Source organism: Nipponia nippon, unplaced genomic scaffold (genome assembly GCF_047370975.1).
Source record: "Nipponia nippon isolate SJK-2023a ecotype South Korea unplaced genomic scaffold, ASM4737097v1 scaffold_8, whole genome shotgun sequence".
Classification (NCBI taxonomy): Eukaryota; Metazoa; Chordata; class Aves; order Pelecaniformes; family Threskiornithidae; genus Nipponia; species Nipponia nippon.
The window spans coordinates 35,368,309-35,395,058 of NW_028262402.1; the positions used below are offsets into that span (position 1 = coordinate 35,368,309).

Consider the following 26,750-nt stretch of genomic DNA (forward strand, 5'->3'; position numbering starts at 1 on the left):
CCCTTCCCTCTTCCCCTGTACTCTCATTCTCCCCATATAGATTAAGAAACAGTCATCTTAGCTGGCAGGGTGATAAGAAGTCATCGTTACTGGTTTTGGACTGACCCGTTTATCAGTGCCAATAATTACCTCTGTCTCAACATGTTTGGTTTGGTTTTGTTTTAGAGATTTCTCTTGGAGTGTTTCTGGTGTGGTGCCAGGCAGATCCCTTCCCTCAGCACTGTGTTTCAGAGGCGCTCTGCCCTCCCCAGGGACTTCTCCCATGCTCACAAGGTCTCTCAGGTGGACTCCTTCTAAGCACAGAGTTAGTGTGCTAGTGAATTCAGCACCTTGCTACATAATTTTTGCCTGCTGAGTTTGGGAAGAGTTACTAGGCAGTACTGATGAATATAGAGCAATCTCATTTTTAACCTCAGAAAGGGAAACGAGTGTTATAGATTGATGAAGGCTGTAGCTTTTCTACCTTTGTCTGCCCATGCCTTAATGCCTTCTCTTGATTAATTGAGCTATACACTAAACTTACTTTAAAGTTACAGAAATTCATCTTATGGAATTATTCCTGAGAAAATGCTGCTTTATCACCTGATTACTTGGAATGAAAATCTGACCTCAAAGATGCTGGAAAATAGTAGCTCATGGCTGGAGGAGGGTGTTTGTTTGAAGTACCTTGCCCCATGTTTCTTCATGTTGAAGGTGCTTCAAGACCTCATTCACTGAAAGTGAATTCAAATAAGTTTTGATGGTCTGCATTTGTTAGGTGATGTAGCTCTGGGAAATGAATTAAGGCTAAATGTTGAGCTACTTGTTCATGGTGACAGGTGTTATATTTACCTTCTTCAAGAAGGTTATTGGTTAAAACAACTCTGGTCTGTTTGTTACGGTTAGGAGTCTCACTTCTTTGCGTGATTTCTATGTAGGAAAGGCATGTAGGAAGGTACAGAGCCAGTCAGTCTACTCCCATGATCCCACAGCTGCTGTTTATTTTGAAATGTGGACAAACAGTACCTTGGAAACATGCTCTCTTTCAAGGGCTTCCCTGAAGCTGGCTGCAGGCTTGAACCTTGTCATAGGTGATGTAAAGTGCATTAAAAATAAGTACTTCTCTCTTGGCGCTGACTGGGAAACAAAAGGCTTCCTCCGCTTCTGGTCAGCGTGCAGATCACAAGCGTGCTGCGAGATGGTGGCAGTTTCTCCTGACATCAAGGGAGGGCCACTGCCAGCAGCTCATTACATACGCATCACCTCGGTAATGCACCTTCTGCCTGTCGCTATAGCAACCCTCTGGAAAATTACCTCAGCAGCCACTAAAATTCATTTTTACAAAACTAATTACAGGTATAATTAACTTTTTAAACTTGGTCTGTACTATAAATTTACTCAAACCTATGTGGTTTGGCTATTTTTTTTTTTATAGTAATTTTACGCAATTTTGCCTTGTTTGTTCCTTTGTATAATGCATAGCTGAGTAGGTACTGTTTGAGTGAGAGGCCATATAGCTACAGTGTGTCTCATTGCAGTAAGACATTTCTTAGTAGGTGGTAAAAATAAACTCAGAGTGCCATATAGTTGAGACCTAAATGGCTTGCACAGTTGCTGCTACCCATACAGCTGAATTCCCTGTGGTCACACTGGTCTTTACACCGTTTTGGACTAGCTTTCAGGACAATTGCCAGGGTATTTCCAATATCCGTGTCGTTATTATGATTTTAAATTTTTTAAAGTTAATAAACTGAGGAAACATCTGGTTTGGGCAACTGTTGGCACATTCTTTTTGTGGAAGTTCATGTTTATGACAAGTCTTGTGGTTTGTGTGCAAGAGTGCATGTATAGCCATTTCTAGTATATGCTGAAGAGTTAGTTGGATTGCAAAGGCTGATTGCAGTATTTGTGCATACATTTTGAGTTAGGCATTTATCCTAAAATACCCTGTGCATATCTCTTACATTCTTAAATTCTTTTGTACGTGCACAGGATTTGTTTGCTCAGGTGAGTGATATATTTGTCAGTACTTTGTTTAGGGCTGCATTAGATAAGTGCTTTAAAGCCATGGTGAATCATTTTTTTAATAAGCAGATATACAAAAAAGTCGATAAAAATCTTCATTTTCTTTCACTCCTCACCCATCTGAATTCAGAGACTTGAGGCATTTAACATAGCCCTGGCTTCATGAGTCCTCTTTTGGTTGCAGATAAGCCAGTGGAGGAAGTAACTCCACCCTGCTTTCCTGCTGGAACTTGTGGACTTCCCACACCCCAGGCTGTATCCATCAAATAAACTAGCTTAATTTGAACAATTTCAATAGTGTTTCTTCACTATTCCAAATAATTTTGACAGAAATGTGTTATCAAGCCATTGCACAAGCGGAAGAGCTGGCAGCTGGGGATGGGCAGAGGTGCAGCTAGAGTGGGGCTTGAGCCAGCACAGTTGAAGGTGGAAAAGAATTGGCATTAGCTAGCACATTTTGATGTTTTTATTCAAAGTTGCTGCTTGCTAAATTAAAAATAAATAAATTGTTAGTTTAAGAAGCTGTAGGATGCTTAAAGCCTATGCATGCTGTGCTGCATTCCCCTGGTGATCATAGAGTTTTTTAAACCCCAGCTTTCATGTGGGGAAAAAAAGTTAAATTTCCAGCCCTTTTGGTATGAGGAAGATTTGAAAATATAAGTCTTCATTGTGACAGTGAATTAAACTATGATAAACCAAATAAATGAAATTCTAAATTTTCAGTGTTACAGGAACAGCTATAGTAGTAATATGTGAAAGTTGTGTATGCTGGTAGTTTGTCTTTAAATATTAATGGTGTTATTCCAGTTGTCTTTTCTTTTTATGTAAATTGTCACCTGTATTCATTTACATATTCCTGCTCAGCATTTTGCAATAGTGAGTCAACCCAACAAAACAGCTACTCAGAAAAATCACATTGTCAGCCCACCGCTCCTGATGCAATGCAAAAATCTCTTCTTGTGCTTGGAGAAGAGAAAATGTCTTGGGGTTTGTCTGTGTAGTACTGTAGACATAGAAATATAGTGTTAGGCAATTAATACAGAAGTCATGATAAAGTATTGAGCATAAGCGTGTTGATTTGCTTCCACTGGTATTTTAGGAAGATTGCACCTGACTGATGAGAGGTGATTCACTTCTGCAATATATCACAAATCTTCAGGTGTGATATAAAGCCGTGGGTACAATGGAGAAGACCTTGATGTCAATCCCGATGATACACATTTTTACCCAAATAGATTTTTTTTAATTAATTGTGTTACTTTGTTTTAGAGGTTACATGAATTTTAAGAGAGACTTAGGGAGTTTTTAGTGATTTTAGAGTATCTTGAAGGGAACTTTGTGTTGCTGCTGCAGGCAAAGCTTTCAGTTTGATTTTCAGAAACATGTTTAATCCCCTTGAAGTTGTTAGCAGAATGTGAGGTTACATATCCTCATATGGTAACAGGAGTTCTAACTGATCTGCAGAACTGTTGAAGTCAGTAGGAGAAAATATCTACTCCTTTGCTTCAGAGCAACAATGCACAAACTTCATTAAAATCTGAATTCCAGCACAAGTAATTCTTCAGAAGAAATGGCTGGTTTAAAAAAAAAAAAAATCAAGCCTTAAAAGAAATTTTTTTTTATTTACTTAAAAAGAATTTAATTGACTATTTGCTGTATGCTCACAGCATGAAAATAGCAATAATAAAAGATGTAAAAGTAAGGTTGTGCAACAAAGAACTGGTTCATTTTCATTTAAATAAATGGATACAATAATATGTTTATTTATTATGTTTTTAGTTAGAAGGAAAAGTGGTAGGGGCTAAATGTCATTTGAAAATAAAAAATGCGGGACGTATTGTAAATTGCTTTTGTTGGACAGTAGATTCTGGTTGTGATTTGTCAGTATCACAAAGATTTTAAAGGATTTTGTTCATGATACCTGATTTTTTGGGATTTTTTCCTGTGACGTACTCTTAACTTGTTTTGGCACTGCTCCTTGATTCTGTGTTTGAATGTATAATTTAGGACACTTCTTAGAGAGCCCAACATCCTTTGATCTGTCAACTGAAGAAATGTAGGGAGAGAAACAGGACTCCATAAGGATGCATAAGGACTCTTCTGTGGACTGTATAGGCTCTGTAAGGTGCTACGGGTGAAATGAGTGAGAAGGTTGCTGTTTAGTAACTGAATGAGTAGAGCTTGAGCAGAACTGAATGAAGATGAGGAAAAGATAAAGTATTTTTTAAGGATAAATTAATGCTTCTGGAACTTAATGACATAAGTGATATGCATTAGGACAAAAAAAATTTCTCATCTGCCTGTTTAATGGTTTCCAGTAACACAAATGGGTATTAACTATTTAGTAATATCCCTTTGCATTACTGCCTTTCTACAATCAGCCAGATGTGCATTACAGCGTATCTTAGTAACATGTCTACTGTGCTGATGGTGCAGAGGTGCGGTAACCAGGCTCACTTTGGCTGAAGCTTGCCAAAGGAATGCAGCAAGACAATTGTGTAAATGGGCCACCCAGCAATTTATTCAGTTAAAATTCTTCTCTCGTGAATACCACTGTAGCATGTAATGACCCACAATGCTTGTTTGTACCCTTCCAAAATACAGTCACAAAACAAAACCAAAACCAATTTTTTGGGGGGTGAGAGGGAAAAAGAAGCTAGTTCAGGGTCTCGGTCAGTTTCTTATTGTTGTGGTTATGGATTTCATTCACTTATACTTTTTTTTTTTCACCAACAAACTGATGATGTGCTTGTCCATTCTGCTTTTTGTGTAAAACACCTGAGGGCAGATGAAGTGCTCAGAATCTCAAGCTTTTTTCTTGTTGGCAGAAACTGACCAGTGTTCTCAGAAAATATTTTCATAGTAGTAGCTTCTAAATTATCTGAGATATATAGTTCAATAGATCTTTCTAACTATATGTAACTTTCTCACACTTGATGTTTACTATCGGATTAATCTTTCATGAGTAAAATCATAGTGAGAGAGGTTTGATAATGTTTTTGGCTCCCTCCCAGACCTAACAAATTAATTCTTCTGTATTTTTGTTGTAAGCTAGAAATCAAACTGCTTTGTTTCTGTCTTTGTTTAGGATAACTTGCTCTCACTATTTCATTAAGAAATCATTCAGAGCATCTAGAAGTCGTCTAATTATTTCTTGTGTGCGTTTATTTAAAAAGAGCACCTTCACTAATAACTGCAAGGAAAAGAACATGTTCAGAGCTTAGTGATACTTCATCATCATTCGATAAATTACAAGACAATTGCTCTCCTCCCCTAGAATGAATGAGGGCATCCGTAGGTTAATTTATCTTCTCAGTGGCTAACTCTAGGTTACTCTTGTTCTGGGATGTAACCAAATGCCCAAGAACTTCATTTTCTGCAGCAGTCGTTCTCCCAGACGTCTACCATGGGGAGCGCAAAAGCTGCCTGGTGCACTGATTTCATGAGATGTTCAGCTCCCGACCCAAACAGCCTATCACGCACACATTGGTACACTCCTTTTTTGAAGCATCTCTTTTGTGAGAATTAATTGAAACCTTCAGTACACTGGTGCTATATGGCTGAAACCCACCATTAAGCAATAGCAGAAGGTTTTGTGTTGTAGTTAATGAACCTTTACAAGCAATTTTATTGCAATTTCAGGTTATTTGCTAACTGACTGGCGTGTATTTCATGTACTGCAGGCTTATTAACTTAAATCAGAAGTTTCAGTGTGAATGCAGGACACTTTCAGGTGCCAGAGATCCCACTAAGTAATCAGTGCTGCCTTCTGATAACAAGACCCAGAGCGTTTTTTAATTTGTCAGTGGGCGAGTTTTTCCTTTTTTAATTTTTTTTAATTTAATCTCCAAACAGTACCATTTATCCACCTATCATTTTATAACTGATAATGATCTATTCTACAGCAGTTCACTGTTCCTTGGGAGATTCATGTTTGTCTATCCATGTATCTGTGCAGACACTAGAGAATGAATATCAAGAAATGTATTACATATTCAAATAAAACTGTGCAATTTTGTTTCTCACACATTTTATAATATTTGTCTCTAAATTGCCTAGAATTACATAATTGCAAACTTTGAATCTCTGATGAATTTACATGTGAAAGCCAAGCAAACTTGTATGAAAAAAAACAGAATAATTATGCTACCCTTCTGTAGAATTTACTTGAAGCTATGAAAGTGTACAGGAAGGGAAGATGGAGCACATTTTTATACTTTGCCCCTCTTTTATGCCAATAATGCTCTTTTTTCTGTTGTACTTCTTCCTACCCCACAACCCATTTCCATTCCCAAGTCTTCCTTTCTCTTTTACTCAGTGGGATGATGTTGTCACTGTCTTGCATTCCTGTTGTTTCTCCCTGTCTACAGCTATCTTAACGACTTGGACCGCATAGCAGATTCCACCTATCTGCCAACTCAGCAAGATGTGCTCAGAGTTCGAGTCCCAACAACAGGGATCATTGAATATCCATTCGACTTACAAAGTGTCATTTTCAGGTACAGAAAAAGTTTTAACACCCACTTGCTTTGTTTCTTTTTTTTTTTTTCTTTTACATTAGTAATACCATATGTAGGATATTGGTTAAAAATGCATAAAAAGCTATTATTCTATGTTTTTAAAATTTGAGCTTGGTCATTATATTTTCGTGTAATTGTCCACATATAACAAGCAGCAAGATGTCAAAAGGATGAAAGAAAATTAGGTTTGTCTTTTTCTGAAGGTAGTTATAGAAAAACCTGCAATTCATCTTTTCCATAATAAATATCAAAGTTTCACTATCAATAATAATCTGAAAATACAATCATGTGTCCTCGTAATTCATGTAAATTATTGAATACAAAGCTACCACTTGTGTAGTTAATTTTTAGAGAGAAATTACTCCCCTTTAGAGAGCAGTCACCCTACTTGTGTGCAAGTACTGTTGTTTAAAAAATAACTATGCAATTGCAAATTAGACACCTGTGTTTAGTTACGCTGGGACACAGGATGAAGCGGGAATACAGTGCAAGCAAATTTGAGTTTCAATTTTGGGTGTTCAAAATTTTAGTAGATACATACTGTATTCTATTTGTCCTCTTAAAATGGGGCAGCTTTAACAAGTTGGGAATATTGACTCTGGTAATTTGGAGGGAAAAAGGCAGCCCACCAAGCCTAGTCTGTTCACATGTATTTCTGCTGAATACACAGGGCATACATTGCTGAATCATGGCTCATGAGACCTTTGTACCTCAGAAATCGGAGGGTTTTGAGACCTACAATAATTTAATTTCAGAAAATACATCAGACTTAAAAGCAAATATGATTAGCTGTCTACGTACAACAGATTCCATTAAATATCAATGGAAAAAATCATTAAGAAAAACAAAGCAAACTGTGTTTTCTGCGAAATTCTTGAATTTTGCCATTGTGTGTGTGCTTGTGTGTTTATCTTCTATGGTATTCATGGAGTTGATGTGGATGTTAATTTTGCAGAATGGTGGATGTAGGAGGCCAACGATCAGAAAGAAGAAAATGGATACATTGCTTTGAAAACGTCACATCTATCATGTTCCTTGTAGCTCTTAGTGAATATGATCAAGTGCTTGTGGAGTCAGATAATGAGGTAAGGAAACATCAGCAAAAAGCACCAGTTTCTAAAGAAAAAATAACTTCACTTGTCCGATCCCAGGTGTTTTCCAAATGTGTCTACCAGCAGTCATACGCAACTGCACCCACTGGAGTAAGAAGCACTACAGGGATCAAGAGGGGAGGAGTGGATCAGTCTTCAAATATGGCAAAGCTGATCCGCTCCATGGAGGATTCAAAGAAATATATCTATTTTGTGTTGAACGGGAATACAGTTGAATACAGAGAAATGTTCTTAGTGTAGCTATTTGTGCAGTTAGTATTATGTAGAAGAGCCACAAAAATAGGAAGTGGAAATTAAGATAAAATTTATAGATTCTTTGCTAGAACAGACCCTGAAGTAGTAAACTTCATTCCTTTGACTTAAAACATAGGATGTATATTGTATTTTTATTTCAAAAAATAACAGACGTAAGAATGGATGAGTTGAGGGGGCAAAGCACACATCCAGTATTTTGAATGCTGTTGTACAGAGTAGGGAAGATTATTTAATGTTTAGATTTTTTTGTCTTTTCTGAGGACTATTTTAAGTTCTTCCTCAAACTTTTATGAGTTACTGACTGTCATATGCAAGTCTTCTAACACATACTTAGAAAAGTTAGGTGAAAAAAAGAAAACATTTGAATGTTCTTCATGGCTGCATCCATGTTGATTTCCCTGTTTAAGAGAATGGTTGACATAACAAGGTAAAACAGGTGTCCCTAGACGTTCATGTTTGTATGCTGAGCTTTCTTCAGGATTCATTTTTTAATAAAGTGTGGGAGCCCTGAAAGCTTTTACATTTGTAGTCTTTCCATAAAAGAAAAATATTGTTACGTTAGTTATATAATCAACTATATCATTTAAAGCTGAATTTACAAAAATGATGATGTAATCTGCACCAACTTCATCTCTTGTAATGTTGGAAGCTAGACACATGTAGATAAAAAGTTAACTCAGGCAGACTTGGCTCATTTCCAGCCAAGCCGGAAATGTCTGGTTCTGTCTTTTTCTGTTTGCATTATTCTTTTGTAGCCACAAAGTCAACACAGAAGTATTAAGCATTTTAATTATATAAGTCACAACAAAATGTGTTGGAAATCACACAAAGAAAAATCAGTTACAATAATTTTCAAACGCTATTCTAACTATCCAAAATAAGCTTCCAAACTTCCTTATGTTAGCTATTTATCACTATGTTTTCATATCATATTTCTCACAGGGAGAAGTTCTTGTAGGAACTGTCTCATAGGGAGAGGTTTACTGGACTCTGGTTCCCTATTAAGTGTATCCTGTTCTAGTTAGGTGGCTTGCTCAGACCCTTGCTGTGGTTTGTCAAATAACTTCAGCGTGTAGATCATGACTTAGAGCATCCCTACTGTAGAAGACGGAGCAGTATCTTCCTAGGTTGAATCATTTGGAGTATACAATCTTGCTCTGTGTTCTTGTAAGCTAAAAGGGTTCACGTGTTGTGAGCTGAATAGAACATGTGACTGAAGCTTTCCTTTATGTTTTGGGCTCTCCAATGACTGAAGTGATGCCTGAAGTTGTGATAACTTTTCTATAACTACTTCTCAACTATTATGAAAAAGATCACTTTATTCATAAAGCATATTTTTATTTTTCAAGTTTTCACTTTCGAAACACTTCGTGGAGGCAAAAGCTGTAAAACTTCTCATTGTCTTGCAAGTGGTTCCTCCACTTCGCTGCTGATCTATTTGTGTTTCTTATTAACAACAGTGGAAAACTTCTGAAGCTTTTTGTCTTTCACTTTAAAATATGGTCATAACTTTAATTCAAATGAGTTTTTGTTTTCCAGCAGCCTTAGGCCTGTGTTACTGTAGCTCTGGGATGGATCCAGACTGTCTTAGAGCTAAGCACTTACCTGGGCAGCTTAGTTTTGGCTTTCGGCAAGCTGTAGCCTGTCTGTCTAGATTTTGTTGGTATACCAGAGCATGGCTTTCTTCCCTTCCTTTTCCCTTCCCTCCCATCTCTAAACATTGCAGTCCCAGGATGCATGGGAGAAGAATGGGTTTATTTATTCTGCATAAAGCAAAGCGTAGTTTGCCTGAACGTGGGTATGGCAGAAATATGGGGATTGGTTTTAAATGTGTTAGTTGACACCTTGAATTAAGAAATTCACCCCCCAAAATATTTTTGTTCTTCACTGAGGTGTGACAAGCTCAGTAGGTGTCCTGGTTTCAGCTGGGATAGAGTTAATTTTCTTAGCCGGTAGAGTGTTATGTTTTGGATTTAGGATGAGAATAATGTTGATAACACACTGATGTTTTGGTTCTTGCTGAGCAGAGTTTACACTAGTCAAGGACTTTTTAGCTTCTCGTGCTCTGCCAGGTGCAGAGGGGCTATTCCGTACCGCATGGCATCATGCTCAGTATAGAAGCTGGGGGAAGAAGAAGGAAGGGGGGGACATTCTGAGCAATGGCATTTGTCTTCCCAAGTAACCGTCACATGTGATGGAGCCCTGCTGTCCTGGGGATGGCTGGACACCTGCCTGCCCATGGGAAGTAGTGAATGAACTCCTTGCTTTGCTTTGCTTGCATGTGCGGCTTTTGCTTTGCCTATTAAACTGTCTTTATCTCAACCCATGAGTTTTCTCACTTTTACCCTTCTGATTCTCTCCCCCATCCCACCTGGGGGGAGTGAGCGAGCGGCTGCGTGGTGCTTAGTTGCTGGCTGGGGTTAAACCATGACAGTAGGGAAGACAGTAATTTAACTTGGAGGCTTTGGTAATCAGCCAAGAGATACTTTTTCGCACTTACCTTTAAATTGTGAAACAGTATTAAAATTTTAACACCAAAGTGAGAGAGTGTGTGTAAATGCCCTACTTTCCTCGTATGTATGCCAACAGTGTGAAACTATGATAGAATCTAATCCTTCTTTGATCTGTGTGCCTCTTACTGAAATTAAAAGATCTGACTCGACAACTTGCAGTGTTCTGCTACTCCCTTTGCATTGCTTTCATGGCCTGATTAAACAGTATGATTTTTGTAAGGTGGCCTACTTTCTTTTTCTAATTAGTCCACTGCATGTTATTGCCTGAAGTCTCTCCTCGTAGTATGTTTTTACAAAGGAAACTGTACTTTTTAATCATCTGTGGCATTCTTTTTAGTTAATACATTTTTTCATTAATGTCATTTTCATGTGTAAACGTAAATCTGTAAGAATTATTATTTGCTATTTGGTGCATGTGTGTTTATATGACCATCATTATGAAACTGGTTTTAGAGCCCTTAAGACTCTTGATTTGTGTTTCGAAATATAGTGCCTGATAGACTCTCAGTTGTAAATCCGTTTCTTCCCTTGTTTAGCTTATTAAAGAGAAATACATTCAGATTATAAATCAGATGAGCCTATACTGAGTGCAGAGGGTTTGCTAGTGTCTCTCAAGGGCTTTTACTCACTGGGTATATATGGGATTGAGCTGGGAACTGTTGCTGTCTTCTTGCCCTTGGAGGAGTTAAGTATTAAAAGTTCTGAGGAATATATTATAACTACTCTGTAAGGAGACATCATACATAGAAAATAAGATGAGTGTTCAGACTGCCTGGTATTCTGAGTCCTGTGTAGGATGACTCTTAAATTATATATCCATGAAATTGCACTCCCATGACAAATATCTGCAGCTAAAGAGTTGGGGGCTTCAATCCTGAAGAAAAGCACGCATGGCTGCCCAACTTATTTTAACTATGATTCCTTTAACAGGCAATACTCAGAAACAGTGTTATCTCTCCTCTCTTAAGTATATGTCTAGATTGTACATAGCTAAGCATCTGATTTTGATGCATAAATACAAAATGAGAAGAATTGGTAAGGACAGTGTATTTAAACATATGTTTCAAAAATTTCAGATGATGTACAGTTTTGAAATGCCTTTCTTTTCTTAAATACATGTAAAAGGAGAGATAGCCAAGTGTTCCAAATTCTGCCCTTAATAAAACAGTAAGTCTGTCTGGATTCATTGGTGGAAATGAGGACAAAATTTGATCCAGAGGACATAATATACTAATTACATTAATAGTACTGTAAATTAAGTAAATCATCCCTCAGTCTGATATGATGTGACGAAGGAGAACATGTTATAAGTTAAATTATCAGATGTTTGACCTTTTCACTTTCTCAGAAAAGTCTGAAAGAATTAGAGGTGAGATAAAAAATGAAGGAATCATCTCTCTGGTAAATTCATTTATGATGTATTATGTTCTCTAGGTCAGGCTTTTGCTCTGAATTGTACCAGCAGATCTAGAGAAATTCGCAGTTTTATCAAAAAGCACACTTTAGAACTTCCCATTTTTAAAATCAACTTGTTTTCTTAAATAAAGACCCTTTTCTAGATAAAGTGTATTAATCCATATTCCAGGATAGGCTGCATTTAAGTATGTGTCACAGGTAGCTCTTCTAAACATATAAAATCTCATGGTCTCAGTGCAATAAATGCAAAAACGAGTTCCAGCTTTATAAGAGAAACGGTAACCACTTGCAGTTATGGAAGGACTAGAGACATCACAGTATACCTGTAAAACCTGGTTTCATAAAAAAGAGGTTTTCATAATCTTTGCAGAGCTTGTTAAGTACTGGGAAATGAAAGGATGGTATTTATTGATGCTTGTACATATTTTTCTTCCACATTAGCACACTGAAAGTCTTAAGGTGTATACAATTTCATAGAGCTTGTATAGGTCTGTGGCAGTTACAAAAATGTAGGCTTTTTATAGGTAGAGATCTTTCTTTTCCTGTGTTCCCAGAGGAAAAACAGAAAAGGCAGGATACAATTTCCTCAGTTCAGCTGAATTAATGGATTAATAGGCTAAGGAAAATTTTGAGATTTTCTAAACTATCAAAAAGCAAATACTATCATATCATCAGAGGCTGGAAAGCTACAGAGGCATTAGACATCATAAAGTATTCATTGATAAAAGGTAATTTTTAGAAGTAAATCAGTATAAGTGTTCTGAACATCCATTACACAAAATAAATTGGGGGAAAAATGCCATTTTAGATTATTTTGGTCAGAGCTGATACATTTTGGTTTAAAAAAAAAAAACAAAAAAAATACAATTGTAAAATGTGAACTTTTAATAGGATTGGAGGTAAATATGGTTAATATTTATAATTAATATTCCTTCTACTTTGACTTTTGAGTAAGGAATTTCACTAATGCCCAGCATTATAAATACATACTATGTATCCTATATATATACAAGTATCTTATATATGCATCTCTATGCCTTAGAAAAACAATGGGGTTTTTTTCAGTATTTTACTTGTTAAGCAATTTATTTTCATTGATGGATGAAACAACTTATAAAAGAATAACGGAATTGTCTCTTCCTTTGTTAAAATAATAACATTAATATAACTTTAAAAACTTGTATTTCATAGGTGGTTTATTTGCTGGGTTTTCACTGACCTTGAATAACAAAGCAAATAGAACCAGTTTTACTGTTAAGGTCTAATTCACTTATATATCCTATCCAGACAGGTCATTTGCAACCCTTCTAAGAGGTTTATTAAGAACCATTATTGGTTCTTTTTAGTCAGAAAAGGAGGAGATTCTTGTCAAGCACAGCACTGCTCTTTTTTAAAAAAGCCTTTGTTTTAAAGCTTTTTTTAAACTTTTGTCTGTTTTTTAAAAGCTTGTACTATGTCTTAATGAATTTGATTTAGCTGCAGCCGAAATTGTTAGTTTTAACGTAATAATTTGTAACTGAATTTCTCTTAGACCAGTACTTCCTTCCCTTCCCTTTCATCATCAGAGTTGTCATCCACTTTGCATTAAAGTTTTACAGAAAGTACCACCTCCTTATAATTCATGTATTTACAGGTTTGATCCCAGATTGCAGTTCTTGCTGAAATTGTTTGTAATGTATGAAGCAGGCTGGAATGGCTTAAGAATTCTTAGTTTTTAAAATAATAGCAAAATTGATCCCTTGGGTTAAGAAATCCTAGACACATGCCTTCAAGCTATGTCTGATATTGCCATTACTTCCTGTGTGTCCTTTTATGCATGTTAAACTATTCTCTAGGATCTATCTTTTCTGTGATATTGACAAAGGCCATATTGCTCAACGGACATCCACAAAAATGATGCCATAAAGATAATTTTCCCAGCTTCTTGCTTTTGCCTGGTGTTCATCTGTCCAGTGGCTTTCACTTCCTTACCACATGGAAGCAAATGGTTTGTCTGCTTTAAGGGCCTGCATCATCTAACCTGGTAGGATAACCAGATTGAATCTTTTTTGTGCCAGTCTTGATCAGTCATTTTTAAAATATTCCAACAAATACTTTGGCATGTGTTACCGTTCTCCTCATTCTGAACAGAAAGAGTTCCACAGAAACTTGCTTAAATCTGCCCCATTGCTGCTGTGTAATGTGCAGTGGTGTAGCAGCCAGAGTTGCGTGAAGACTGCTGCTTGCACTGTTCAGAATTCTGCTGCTATAACTTGATGCTCTCTCATTCTGTGTTCAGCATCCTGTTGTCTTACAGATTTATCCTGAGTTTATAAACTTTTAAAGCAGTGGCTGTTACTTAGGAGCGAAGTGCAGCTGTGATCCCCCATCAAGTCTTCTAGGTTTCTGAAATGTAGAGTAGCAGGTTCATTTACCAGTAAGCAGACATTTGCATGGCAATAGCAGTAGGGAAGCATAACATTTTTATTTTGAGATGCAAACCGAACCAGTAGATCTGGAAGTGACTCAAGCAATGTTTCCAAAAGCCATTGCACAAACCTTGCAAGAATTCAAGGGGGTACTCAATCAAGTGGAACAGGAGAGATGGAAGGAAGAACGGATGTGTGACTGGTGGAGTCCCTTTTGGAAGCAGTGTGGAGCTAAATAATCTGTCAAGAAAGTTGTTCTTAAAAATGCTTTGTCCAAAGCATTACCACCAGAGGATCATTCAAACTGTCTAGTGACTTAATAGTCTGTATATACAGTGGCCCTCAGTAAAACTGTGTTCAGCTTGGTATTCATAGATCACGAGGGCTGAAAGATGATAGCTACATATGAGTGAGTGAAGTAGAATTGGTTGCTTAGAGGGGTAGGATCTTCATCCTGGAGAGAGACGTTCGGAGCTTGACTGGACACAGCAATGAGCAACCTGATCTAGTGACAGTTAGTCCTGCTGGGAGCAAGGAGTTGGACCAGATGACTTCCCTAGGTCCTTTCCAACATAAATTCTTCTGTGATTCTAAGTAGAAGAATCAGTTTCACAACTGAAAGGAGATTTTGTTTGTTTGTTTCTCTGTGGATCATCTTTGTGGTCATGCTATAAAGTTTTGCCATAGCTTCTTTAAAACCCTCAAGAACCCTACTTTATTTGGTGGTAGATATTTGAATTAATGTAGTTACCTTCATAGTACTTAATTTACACTGAAGAACTGTCTTGTGATTTTAAGCAGGATCTTTAGAAAATTTGGGCTTCAGTACCTCAGCCACAACTGCAAATTGAAACTGAAGGAACTTTGTAGGGCGGGTTTCTGCAATGTTTCTGTGCTTCAGGTACTGAATAAAGGTACTGTGCAAGGATGTCAGTTTCTTTGATTGATGGAAAATTTTATTATTCTTAGGTTGTCCCAAGTAGAAAGGATCAACATTGCTTGGTTTGTTAAAAAATATTCCAGTTAAAGTCTAATGTATTAAAATTACATTAAAATAATTACATGAAACCCAGGATAGGTATTTTTATTGTGAAGTCATTTGTGTGTGCATACAGGTATGTAGATGCAGGTATACATGCTCATGTTTTGAATCTAGACAAAATACAGCTGCAAAATACATGAGTATCCACAGCCAAGATGGAACTTCTGTAGTGTTCGTCAGTGTGATCTGTTAACGGGTGACAAATTGGTACAATGTCCCAGTTGCACTGTCTTTTGATGTGGGAGAAAAATAAGAAACGGCACGAGGCCACAGAGTTCCAAATACTTTCACTCTTTATGGAGGCAATTATCTGAAGCACGTATTTCATTTTTTCCATCAGAACTGTCTTGCTGTTCACATCTGGGCATGCTTCCACTTCTCTTCCAGCACTTTGTGTTCTTTATTCGCAGGCTAGTCCTACATGGCTTAGCATGAAGGCTGAAAGAAAACAACGTTGAGATCAGAGCACTTCTCTTTTTCTGCATCGTGAAGAAACATAATATTTCAGTTGTCTGTTTTTCTCATCAACACTCAGCAATCCAGAACAATTGAGCATAGGGCAGAGTGATAATATGAACTCCCAGATAGAATTAAAATCCTCAAATGGTCTTCGTAATTATTTAACAATATTATTTCCATGGGAAATGAAATCTCCAGATCTCATTGTTTATTTGGAAACTAGAGAAAATAACACATTAACCACCTGTGCCAAACCTTGTTGGTGTATGTATTGTATCTGTTCGTACCTGTTCACACATATGTGTATGTATTTTCTTTTTGGTTGCTGGATAAAGAACCTTTTGAATGTAAATTATCAGTACTGGGAAGCATTTGGATAAGGAAGAGCCAGAACCCCTCTCTCTTTTGTTAAAGTGGGTGGTTCATAATGGAGATGGGAGGTTGAATGACTGTGAACCTGCTTGCAGAGGCTGCCAGAAATGCTGCTGGTAAATGTTGCTATTGGCAGCAATTGCTGGCAAAGATAACTGCCACTTATTTTTTTTATAACCAGTGTGAAAGCTGTCCAGAAAAGGGCCTTTTTCAATGACAATTTAATTTTAAAATATTTTCACCCGTTTTTCTAAAAAATATGCAGGTATTCATGAAAAACTGATTATTCTGGCATTCATGTTATTTCATCAAAATTAATTTATCAGCCAATTTTTTTATTTAAAAAAATATTTGACAGCGATGTTTGGACCATGTTTTTTGAACACTGTTTGGACGACTTTTTTTTTTGGACAGTATTTTTGTGCTTTGATGGTTGTTGAACACATTGATTTGATGGATTTCAGCTGTCATCTTGTTCATCTGTCCCTCTGCTGGGTACATAAAATTGCCATATATTTGCAAGTGCAGTGTTGCAAATTTAAGTTGTCGGAGAGGTGAGAGTTCTCCTCCCGGGTGATTTAAAAATACAGTTCTTATCTACACATATGTCTTCGCAGTCATCATAGAATCATAGAATGCTTTGGGATGGAAGAGACCTTTAAAGGTCATCTAGTCCATCCCCTCTGCAATTGGCTAGGACATCTACAACTAGATCAGGTTGCTCAGAGCCCCATCCAGCCTGGCCTTGAATGTTGCCAAGGATGGGGCATCTACCACCTCCCTGGGCAACCCGTTCCAGTGTTTCACTACCCTCATGGTAAAAAATCTCTTCCTTATATCTAGTCTGATATAAGGTTTTTAGTTTAAAACCATTACCCCTTGTCCTATCGCTGTTGGCCCTGCTAAAAAGTCTGTCCCCATCTTTCTTAGAAGCCCCCTTTAAGTATTGAAAGGGCGCAGTAAGGTGTCCCCGCAGCCTTCTCTTCTCCAGGCTGAACAACCCCAGCTCTTTCAGCCTTTCCTCATAGCAGAGCTGTTCCATCCCTCTGATCATTTTTGTGGCCCTCCTCTGGACCCTCTCCAACAGGTCCATGTCCTGCTTGTACTGAGGACTCCAGAGCTGGACGCAGTGCTCCAGGTGGGGTCTCACCAGAGCAGAGGGGCAGAATCACCTCCCTCGACCTGCTGGCCACTCTTCTTTTGATGCAGCCCAGGATACGGTTGGCTTTCTGGGCTGCGAGAGCACATTGCCGGCTCATGTCCAGTTTTTCATCTATCAGTACCCCCAAGTCCTTCTTGGCAGGGTTGCTCTCAATCCCTGCACCCACCAGCCTGTACTGATACCGGGGATTGCCCCAACCCAGGTGCAGGACCTGGCACTTGGCCTTGTTGAACCTCATGAGGTTCACACAGGCCCATTTCTCCAGCCTGTCCAGGTCCCTCTGGATGGCATCCCCTCCCTCAGGCGTGTTGACTGTGCCACTCAGCTTGGTGTCATCTGCAAACTTGCTGAGGGTGCGCTTGATTCCGCTGTCTCTGTCATTGATGAATGTCCTCTACCGGCAGCTTTTTTTGTCAGGCTAGTTTGCAGAAAGATTCAAGACCAGTGAAGAAAATAAAGGAATTATTCCTGAGCTCTGTGTTTGAAGTTGTCTCTTACTGCATTTGAGTTATTCATCAAAATATTTGTAAACAACCATTGCAGCTTTTTCATAGATGGTTAGTTACAGCAGTATAGCTGCAAGATTATGCTTCATACTGGTGGCAAAAATCTGAAGTGCTTCCAGTTTTGATGCTGTATTTACTTTTTTACATAGTGGAGGACTCTGCACTTACCTCCCACTTCCCGATTTCCTCTGTTATTTCCCAGCTTTCATGTAGCAGCTCTATTAGATTTCTAGCCAAGGAATACACTGTAGGTCTTTCTGTCCAGCCAGCCAGTGCTTCTACTTAAATAATTGCTGGAAGTCTTATTTGGCGAATGGATACATTCCTTATTAATGCAGACTTTCACACAAAAACCATTCACATGCACAAGATTTTGTCGGGTAAAATAATAGTCCATTACTGTGATACTAAACAACTTCTGAAATATTAACACCTGTGTTTTTTTCTGAAGCTCTCTTGCGTCAGTGCCTCCTCTTCTACAATTATTGTCTCTGAATGCCCTCTCACTCAAATAAACATTTGGTACCAGGATAAACATAGTCATATATACAGTGCAAGTTGTTGACTGAAAAAATGCATCTTGTTTACCTCCTCATCACCTTCTCTCTCAGCAAAATTCAGTCCATCAAAATCTGTAAAATCCGAATTTTGTTAACAGACACTATCTAACAATTTTTAAGACAAAAATTAATTATTACATTTTTCATACAATATGTAAGTTACAGTATGCCCACTAGGTGCCACTCTAGACAATTGTAAAGACAGTAATGGGTGAAACTCCACTCACTACTGCTTCTGTATTGTTTCAGATTAATATTGTACTTCGTCTTTTCTGGCAAAGCACTATGTTTGTTAGCTGGGAAGTGCTGCTTTTCCTTCACAGGGTACCAGCTGATACAGCTTTTAAATGCTATTTTAGCATTCTTCAGATATTTCTCAGGATTTGACTTCTTAGAGTCAAGTGCTTATAAATTATGCCAATTCTGTTATTTCTGTAATTGCAGGAGTAATTGCATATTTTTGCACAGCAACAGATAGCAAAGAGAATTTCAATATGTAAATTCAAACTAGAAATCCATCATTTTAACATGAAAACTGAAAGCATAGGATTAAAAAAAAAAGTGGAAGGAAGTATACTCTTTTTTAATCTATTAAAAAAAGAGGAAGACTAAGAGTTTGCATTTGGATAAAAATGTGAGGAAACATGGTTTTTATGTCTAGTTATATTTGTGTTAGTATTTAACGGTCACAGAAAAACTTGTCAGCGTAAAATCTTTTATATAGTAAGAGCTACATGGTAGAAAGAAATTTCGTTTTATTTTTATTTATGTTTTATAAAAACATGTTTCTAGTCATACAACTGGACAGTCCCATGATTCATGAATAAGTACAGTGGTTTTTCTTGGTGTTTAATTAGAAATTGGAATAATCTTGTCCAAGATTATATGATCTGTTTATAGTTAATTTTCTATTCACTTGTGGGTTTGACTGCCATATTTTTTGTTCTGTGTTTCATGATGGTATTTTTACGTTGGACTGGTGACTGTGTCGGGTTGTGTGGAGGATGGGAGAATTTTATGCTGGCATCTGTATATCATAACAAGAAAAATGGAGTAATGGCTGGAGATATCAATATGTCTTTATGCAATTCAGGACTGACTGCAGACAAAAGCAGAGCAGGGAAGTTGCCCAGGCCAACAGATCTTGGGGGATGGTGAAAAAAGTGATCCCGCTGCTCATTTTACTTATGCCAGCTGCCTGCAAAGCCAGAGAGGCCACGATAAGCTGTTGCTGCTGTCGGAGTGGGGTTGCTGTGAACAGTTGGCATCGCTGCTGAGAATGGCTGTCAGCTACTGAGAAACCTTGAGCCAGCTCCAGCTGCACATTTCTGTACATTAGTTATTCGCAAGTTTCTTTATGCAGCCTTTTCTACAGAGGCTGAAAGAAAATTTTTCTGGAAGCAATTTGGTGAGGTAGAGCTGGCTCATAAAATCAGATCTAGTGTTTGAACAAACTACTAAATACTGCCTGCTCTTACGTAAGAAAAAGTGCATCCTGTTAATGGCAAGTGTTTTTCAGAACAGTGAGTAATTCAACAATTTTGTCTTGTCAAAATTTTTTAATTCAAGTGATTAAAAATATTATGGCAGTAATGTTGCATATATATTTAATAAAGGAAAATGGTGAGCATGCAATGATATGAGCTATCATTAGCAACAGAAAACCCGTTTAAGAGAAATTTTAGAGAATAATACAGTGTATTGGTGGAGAAACTACGTCTGGAACAAAAATAGTTTTATCTGCTATTACATCCGTAAAAGCTGATTTGCTCTTAGACATTGGAGGAACAGAGAGATGAAAGACCGCAGAAGGTTAAGCAGAGATTGATTAGTCAAAAAATGAATTGCTTCATATTTTTTGATTAATCCTTGAATCATTCTAAAACGAAATAGTGAAGCCATGTTAGAATGTTTAATCTATTACAGTGAACTCAGGACCTATATTGCTTTATCTGCTCAAGCAGATAAAATCTACTTAAAAATCTCTAGGCCATCTTTCAATTCCTGCAAAACATCTGTAGTGACAAAATACCAGAATGTCTGTTCACCATCCTTAGTACAATTCCATTCCATTTCCTTCTGAAATAATTGTAAAGGATTTATAAACACGATTTCATGATCACATAAACTGTTGGGAAAGGCATGAAGGGCCCAGAGCCCATACTGTATGAAAATAGGCTGAGGGACCTGAGCTTGTTTAGTCTAGCAAAGGGAACATTAATACTTCCCAACAAATATTTGAAGAGTTGCAAGTGTGCCATGGAGCCGAACTTTTGTAGGTAGACAATATAGTAAATTGTGGCTTGGGAAGTTCAGGTGGTATATTTGGAAACACCTTTCCCTTGGGTGTTAGTTTAGCAGTGGGACAGGGAAACCAGAGAGGTATTGAGATCTCTGTCTGTAGAGGCTTTCAAGGCTTGCCAAGACAAAGCCATCGCTGACCTGCTCCCATGTTGTCAGTAGTCCTACTTGAGTGAAAGACTAAACTAGAGGAACTCTAGAAATGCATTCCAACCAACATTTCAGAGTAAATATTCCACAACCATTTCAGTGGTGTTTCAGTGGAAGATGTGTGACAGTCACTGCGAGTACTTACAGCTGTTTACATTTAAACAAATTACACATGGGGTTGTTACTCGTTCATGTTGTATGGTGCTTAATGATATCAGCAGTGCAGCAGCATCCCTGCTAATGTGTATGTACATAATCATGCTCTCTACGTTCTCTTCAGTTATAATAGTAACTGCTGTCATCTAATTGTAGTGTTTTTAGCACTGGTAGACCTAGCCCTTACTCAGAAGCCATCCAAGTAGCCAGACGCTGAATGTGTATTGGGTAGGAGCAATATTATTGTTATATGAAGTCTGATTTTGGAACTAAACTGTAAATGACTGTTTCCAATTTTATAATGAGTAGTTTCTGGTGAAACAAAGGCAAAATTTATCTCCAAATACAAGCATCCCAATGTCTTAGTGCAGAGAATGTAGAAGGTTGCCTCTTGGGAAGAGCTACTTAGAAATGGAAGAGCATATGATGATACTTTCTTACTGCTTTCCTAACAGAGCATCTGACAGCACGATCTTGACTTAAGCCTAATGATAAGCAAAGGAGTAGCTTTGCAGAAGTACATTCATATTTATAGTTAGAATTGCTGAATCCAGCTTCTTTATATGTTAATAACATAGGAAATCAGTTCTTCTCTCAATGTTCATCTTCAGAGCTTGCGTTGGATATTTATCAGCTACCCCCACGTAAGTTGACTGCACTTGCTCTTCATTATAACTATCCTGAGTTCTATAGTGACAAACGTAACAAAAACAGTCCTTAAATTCAAAATCCAGATAGCAGTGTTTTCCTAGGAAGTCTGTCACTTTCTATTAGTGTTGAAGCTATAACCTTTCATGTCTGTGCTTCTTTTGTTGTGCTTTTGCCTTCTTTTAAATTTTTCTGACTCTCCTCTGTTAGAACAGAAACTATGAAAAGCAAATGGTTTGATTCAATATGTGGGACAGTTTCAAAAGGAGAAGCCAGAGGCTAGTTGTTTTTCATAATGATACATATTGATTTCAAGTTTACAGTGCTGGCTTTTGGGACAGTTTTTTAAAAGTGCTAAGAGCTTATTTAATGAGATCCTGGCTACCTTCCTCTTAAGGACAGGGAAAAGGAAAAAGCCAGTGAGATTTCCCATAATTCAGGCAACGGGTAAGCATTTTTATTTACTTGCTAAGGAAGGGCTCAGTTATGGAAAAACTGCTCACTTGAAGGTGGGAGTTACAGGGATGGAACAGAAGAAATAGACCCTTTAGGTTTTATTATGTTACGACTACACACCAAGAGAAGATACAGCTATGGTCAACATACAGTGAGTATCTGTCTTCTCTTTAGGGCATGTTAAGTGCTTTGTTTTCTTACATTTTGATAGTATTGTCTATACTATAAGTGTAGTTCGTGGTATTAAGAAGAGGCAGAAAAAAATAGTAAAAAAACCCAACCTGAGTGTGAAGTTAGGTTGTCTATTTACTAGTTTTTTTCCCCCGCCCCGAGTCCCCTTGAGTCCGTCCCCCCAGCTATGATATTAGGTCTATGCATAATAAAGTTATAAAAGAACTGAAACAAAAACCCAAAACCCAGAGTTAACATTCAATTACGGATTTTGGGTTTCCTTGGTTTGATCTTTAGATGTCAAAATGATGATGTTATTTTGACATATGACTGCAATAACAGCCCTGTAATTTATGATGCTGTCAGATACAGCTAACATTTTTCATTCAGAGGATTCCCATGGACAATAGAAATGCTAAAATAAGCAAGATCTGTGGGAAGAGGCAATAATTTTATTAGACCAGCTGATAGAATCACAGAAAACAGACAACATCTTGTGGACAATTCCTTCATGACATCGTTGCATCAAAGATTAAGGCTTTCTTCCAGTGAAATAGCATTGACCATAGCAGTCATTTAGTAATATGTACATAATGTTATGTATGTCATGCAATGAACTGACAAGGAATTTTCTTAATTAATATCTTTATGAGGCTTTGCAAGATGCTTGTTAAATATATGAATGATATGAAATCTGCATTGAATCCCTGGAATTGACTGATCTGTCCTTTTAAAGTTCTAGCAGTACCATCTTATTACATACGTCTTTTGTGAATGCGTATTTGTCTGTGGAGCATTGCAATGTGATTTACATTCAGAGAAGATAACTGGTGATCTCCTAAGTCTTTTTTCCATGCTTCTGTTGTAAGGGCAGAATATAGCATTGTGTGGTCTTTTCCTTGAGAAGGATCATGGAAATTCATAGACCTGTCAATTATCTATCTTAAGGAGAGTGACCTTTTTCTTAACTGATCTGGACAGCTTGTCATCTTTGCCACCTCGTTAGAAAATGTGTCTGCAGCATTCCTGATGTCTTCATCCTTGCTGTTTACTTCATCCTGCAGAGGGAGGTGCAGTAAGGGCCATTCTGTAGTGATGTACACTCTGAAATAATCCCTATGCTGAGACCATAGAATTATGGAATCATAGAATTGTCAAGGTTGGAAAAGACCCTTAAGATCATCGAGTCCAACCGTCAACCTATCACTGCCAAGTCCACCACTAAACCATGTCCTCGAGCACCACGTCTACCCATCTTTTAAATACCTCCAGCGATGGAGACTCAGCCACTGCCCTGGGCAGCCTGTTCCAGTGCTTGACCACCCTCTTGGTGAAGAAGTTTTTCCTAATGTCTAACCTAAACCTCCCCTGGCGCAGCTTGAGGCCATTTCCTCTCGTTCTATCACTCGTTACTAGGGAGAAGAGACTGAACCCCACCTCACTACAACCTCCTTTCAGGTAGTTGTAGAGAGCAATAAGGTCTCCCCTCAGCCTCCTCTTCTCCAGGCTAAACAACCCCAGTTCCCTCAGCCGCTCCTCATAGGACTTGTGCTCTAGACCCTTCACCAGCTTCGCTGCCCTCCTCTGGACACGCTGCAGCACCTCCATGTCCTTCTTGTAGTGAGGGGCCCAAAACTGAACACAGTACTCGAGGTGCGGCCTCACCAGTGCCGAGTACAGGGGCTCTATCACCTCCCTGGTCCTGCTGGCTGCACTATTCTTGATACAAGCCAGGATGCCATTGGCCCTCTTGGCCACCTGAGCACACTGCTGGCTCATGTTCAGGCGGCTGTCAACCAACACCCCCAGGTCCTTTTCTGCCAGGCAGCTCTCCAGCCACTCCTCCCCCAGCCTGTAGCATTGCATAGATATAGTTATATAGATATAGTTAGATATAATTGCATAGATATAGTTATAGTTAGATATAGTTGCATAGAGATAGTTAACTGTTCCTCAGAGCTACCATGTAGTTCACGAGACTTTACTGTCTTACCTTCCCAGTGTTCTCAGCTGGCACGACTTTACAGGGCAAGATCCTCATACCATAAGAAATAGTTCTACTTCAGTGGGCTCTGGCAATGTAATGTGCATTTTTTGTCATTTCCCACAATTCTCTGACTTCCAGTTAATTTTGTTTAGGACTGGATAATTTAATACAAAATCAGCAAGGGCAACAGTCTACTGCTGTTGCGTCTGTAAAGCCTGTTCTCCCAGAATCAGGAACAGATTCAGATTTAGCCTGGCTCTTCCTGAAAATATAGTTAACTGGATATCTTCTGGAGGCAAGTGGCTTCGGTATGAAATGAAGCTTTGACTATACTAAAGAACACAGTGAAGTAAATGAGGCTGGGATAATCTGGTAGTGTTTTATTGACTTCTGTTACTGACATCCTGAACTATGTATTTTTTCTAAAGCAGCTGAGCGTTCCTTACAGTTGCAATAGACTGCACATATTGACTACTCCTATAAACTTCTCAAGGCTGTAGTTGTTTTCTTTGATATAACACTATTTTTTCTGAAGCAGCTCTTTTACACTTCCTTCTTAGTAGTATCATTTTTTGGCATCCCAGATTGGTTTTGAATTAATTGAACTATCTTTGAAATCATGGAAACCTGTTTCACCTCTGATCTGTCTGTTGAATGGTATCCTTAGTAAATATCTTGTCAAGGAGACGTTTAAATCAGATGCCTCAAATCAAGTCTGAAAGGACTTGAGAAAGATTTATAAATTCATGATAGGAAAAAAAGTGACTCTGTGGAATGGAACTCATATTCTACGGAATTCATAATTAATATATAATACAAGACATACTCTTCTTACATTAAAGACACAATATTTTGTTCTTTATTGTGTATGTCTCCTGGTATTTTTATGATACGCAGCACTTACAGAGTTAATATTTAGCTGATAGGATGCCAGAAATTGTTTTAGGCATGATATCAAAGTAGCTCTAGTCAGCATGCCTTTTTTGCTTCATCTTGTTTGGCATCCCTTTCAAACAGAAAATGAAAATGTGCTCTGGGTCTAATAACAATGTTTGCAAACCACAGTTTTCTTGAGCTTTCCTGGAGGAAGGGTCATAAATTTATCCAAACTAATTTATTTATTTTGTCTTTGCAATTCTGTGTTATGTATATGGAAAAAAATGAGCATTATAGATGAAAATATTGCAGCCCTCTTGAATGGTCTTTGTGAAAAACAGGAACACTTTAGAGAATTAATTTCTTTGTGTTTTCTGTGCACATTTCTTACTGAGACGTTTTCATTAGCTTATAAATTTACTGTGCAAAAACACTGCTAATTGAGTCATGACGCTGTTTCACCTTCTGAGTGTCACATTAGAAGATACCGAGTGTTAATGAGTTTAGGTAAATATTTATAATTTAAACAACAGTTTGTAAGTCTACATTGCTTTCTCTTTTTCATCAGCTGTAAAAGTGAAAACTATCCTGTGTAGTTCCCATTGCCCTTCTGTAAGGCCTTGTTTAGAGAAGTCTATGTAGAATGTTGAGAAGAGCATGGTCTGATTAATAATTAGTCTAAGGACTTAGGTTTTATGCTCAGCTCTGTTGATATTTCAGTTTTTCTCCTTTCTGAATGAAATCCTGGCACCATTGAAATCAATGTGAGTCATAAGAACTGACTGCGAGAAAGCAAAAGTTTTACTCCTCTGCATTAGTTTCTCATTCTATAAATTCAGCTATTTATTTTCAGCCACCACTCAAGCATGCAGTGGAGTTTTATAAACTGCCTGAAGATCCTGTGGTGACCTAAGAGACCAAACCGTCAACTTCTACAAAATGGAATTTTTTTAGGGCTTGTTTTTTGTTTTTTTTTATTTTTTTTGTGGATTCTGTTTGTTTTGGGTTTTTTTTGAGTTCCTTTACTTCATGCTTATATTGGTCTCTTTAAAATGCAAATTAATGCAAGTAAAGATACACTTATTGATACACTTACTACACTTAAAGATACACATATTATAAATATCTTAGTTATCTGACAGATTGTTGTATGGCTCAGCACCAGCAGAATCTGCAGGATTCACCTCCTTGATCTTGTTCTCTGGAGCGCTGTTTGGTGGTGAAACAGGTTTTTTCAGGGGGCTGCAGCTTTAAATAATAATAATAATAATAATAAAAAGAGTAAGTTAATTCCTTTGCTTTGAACTCAATTTGTTCTGACTCTGTGTTAACCACGTCATGTCAGCCTAGCAGTTCTTCAGAACTGTATCAAATCATAACATAATTTTACAGTGACAGAAAAGTGTTACAAATAGAACTCTAGGCTTTACTTACATTTCAGCTATAATGCAAAGTGGTTTTCAGGAGCAGTTAAGCAGTTAAAGTAAAGGCTAACCCAATGATGTTAGAAACAAATTTAGCAACTTACAGATTTTTAAGATTTTATGTCATAAGCCTTTGGTGTTGACGAAATGTTCTCGGGTTCTAGATTCACTTGCTACTATTTTAAAGCTGATCCCTTTCTAAGAATTATCTAACTCTACATTTAAAGTTTGTGAAAGGCCTATAAAATAAAT

At 37.7% G+C, this 26,750-nt stretch overlaps 1 protein-coding gene across 1 annotated transcript in view; it reads left to right on the forward strand.

The window, feature by feature from the left end:
- Positions 1-26,750, forward strand: part of LOC104020875 (guanine nucleotide-binding protein G(q) subunit alpha) — a 137,972-nt gene that overhangs the window by 102,150 nt on the left and 9,072 nt on the right. Inside the window, exons 4-5 of the mRNA XM_087741589.1 lie at positions 6,375-6,503; positions 7,480-7,609. Coding sequence (XP_087597715.1) covers positions 6,375-6,503; positions 7,480-7,609 — 259 coding nt within the window. The remainder of the gene's footprint in view (positions 1-6,374; positions 6,504-7,479; positions 7,610-26,750) is intronic.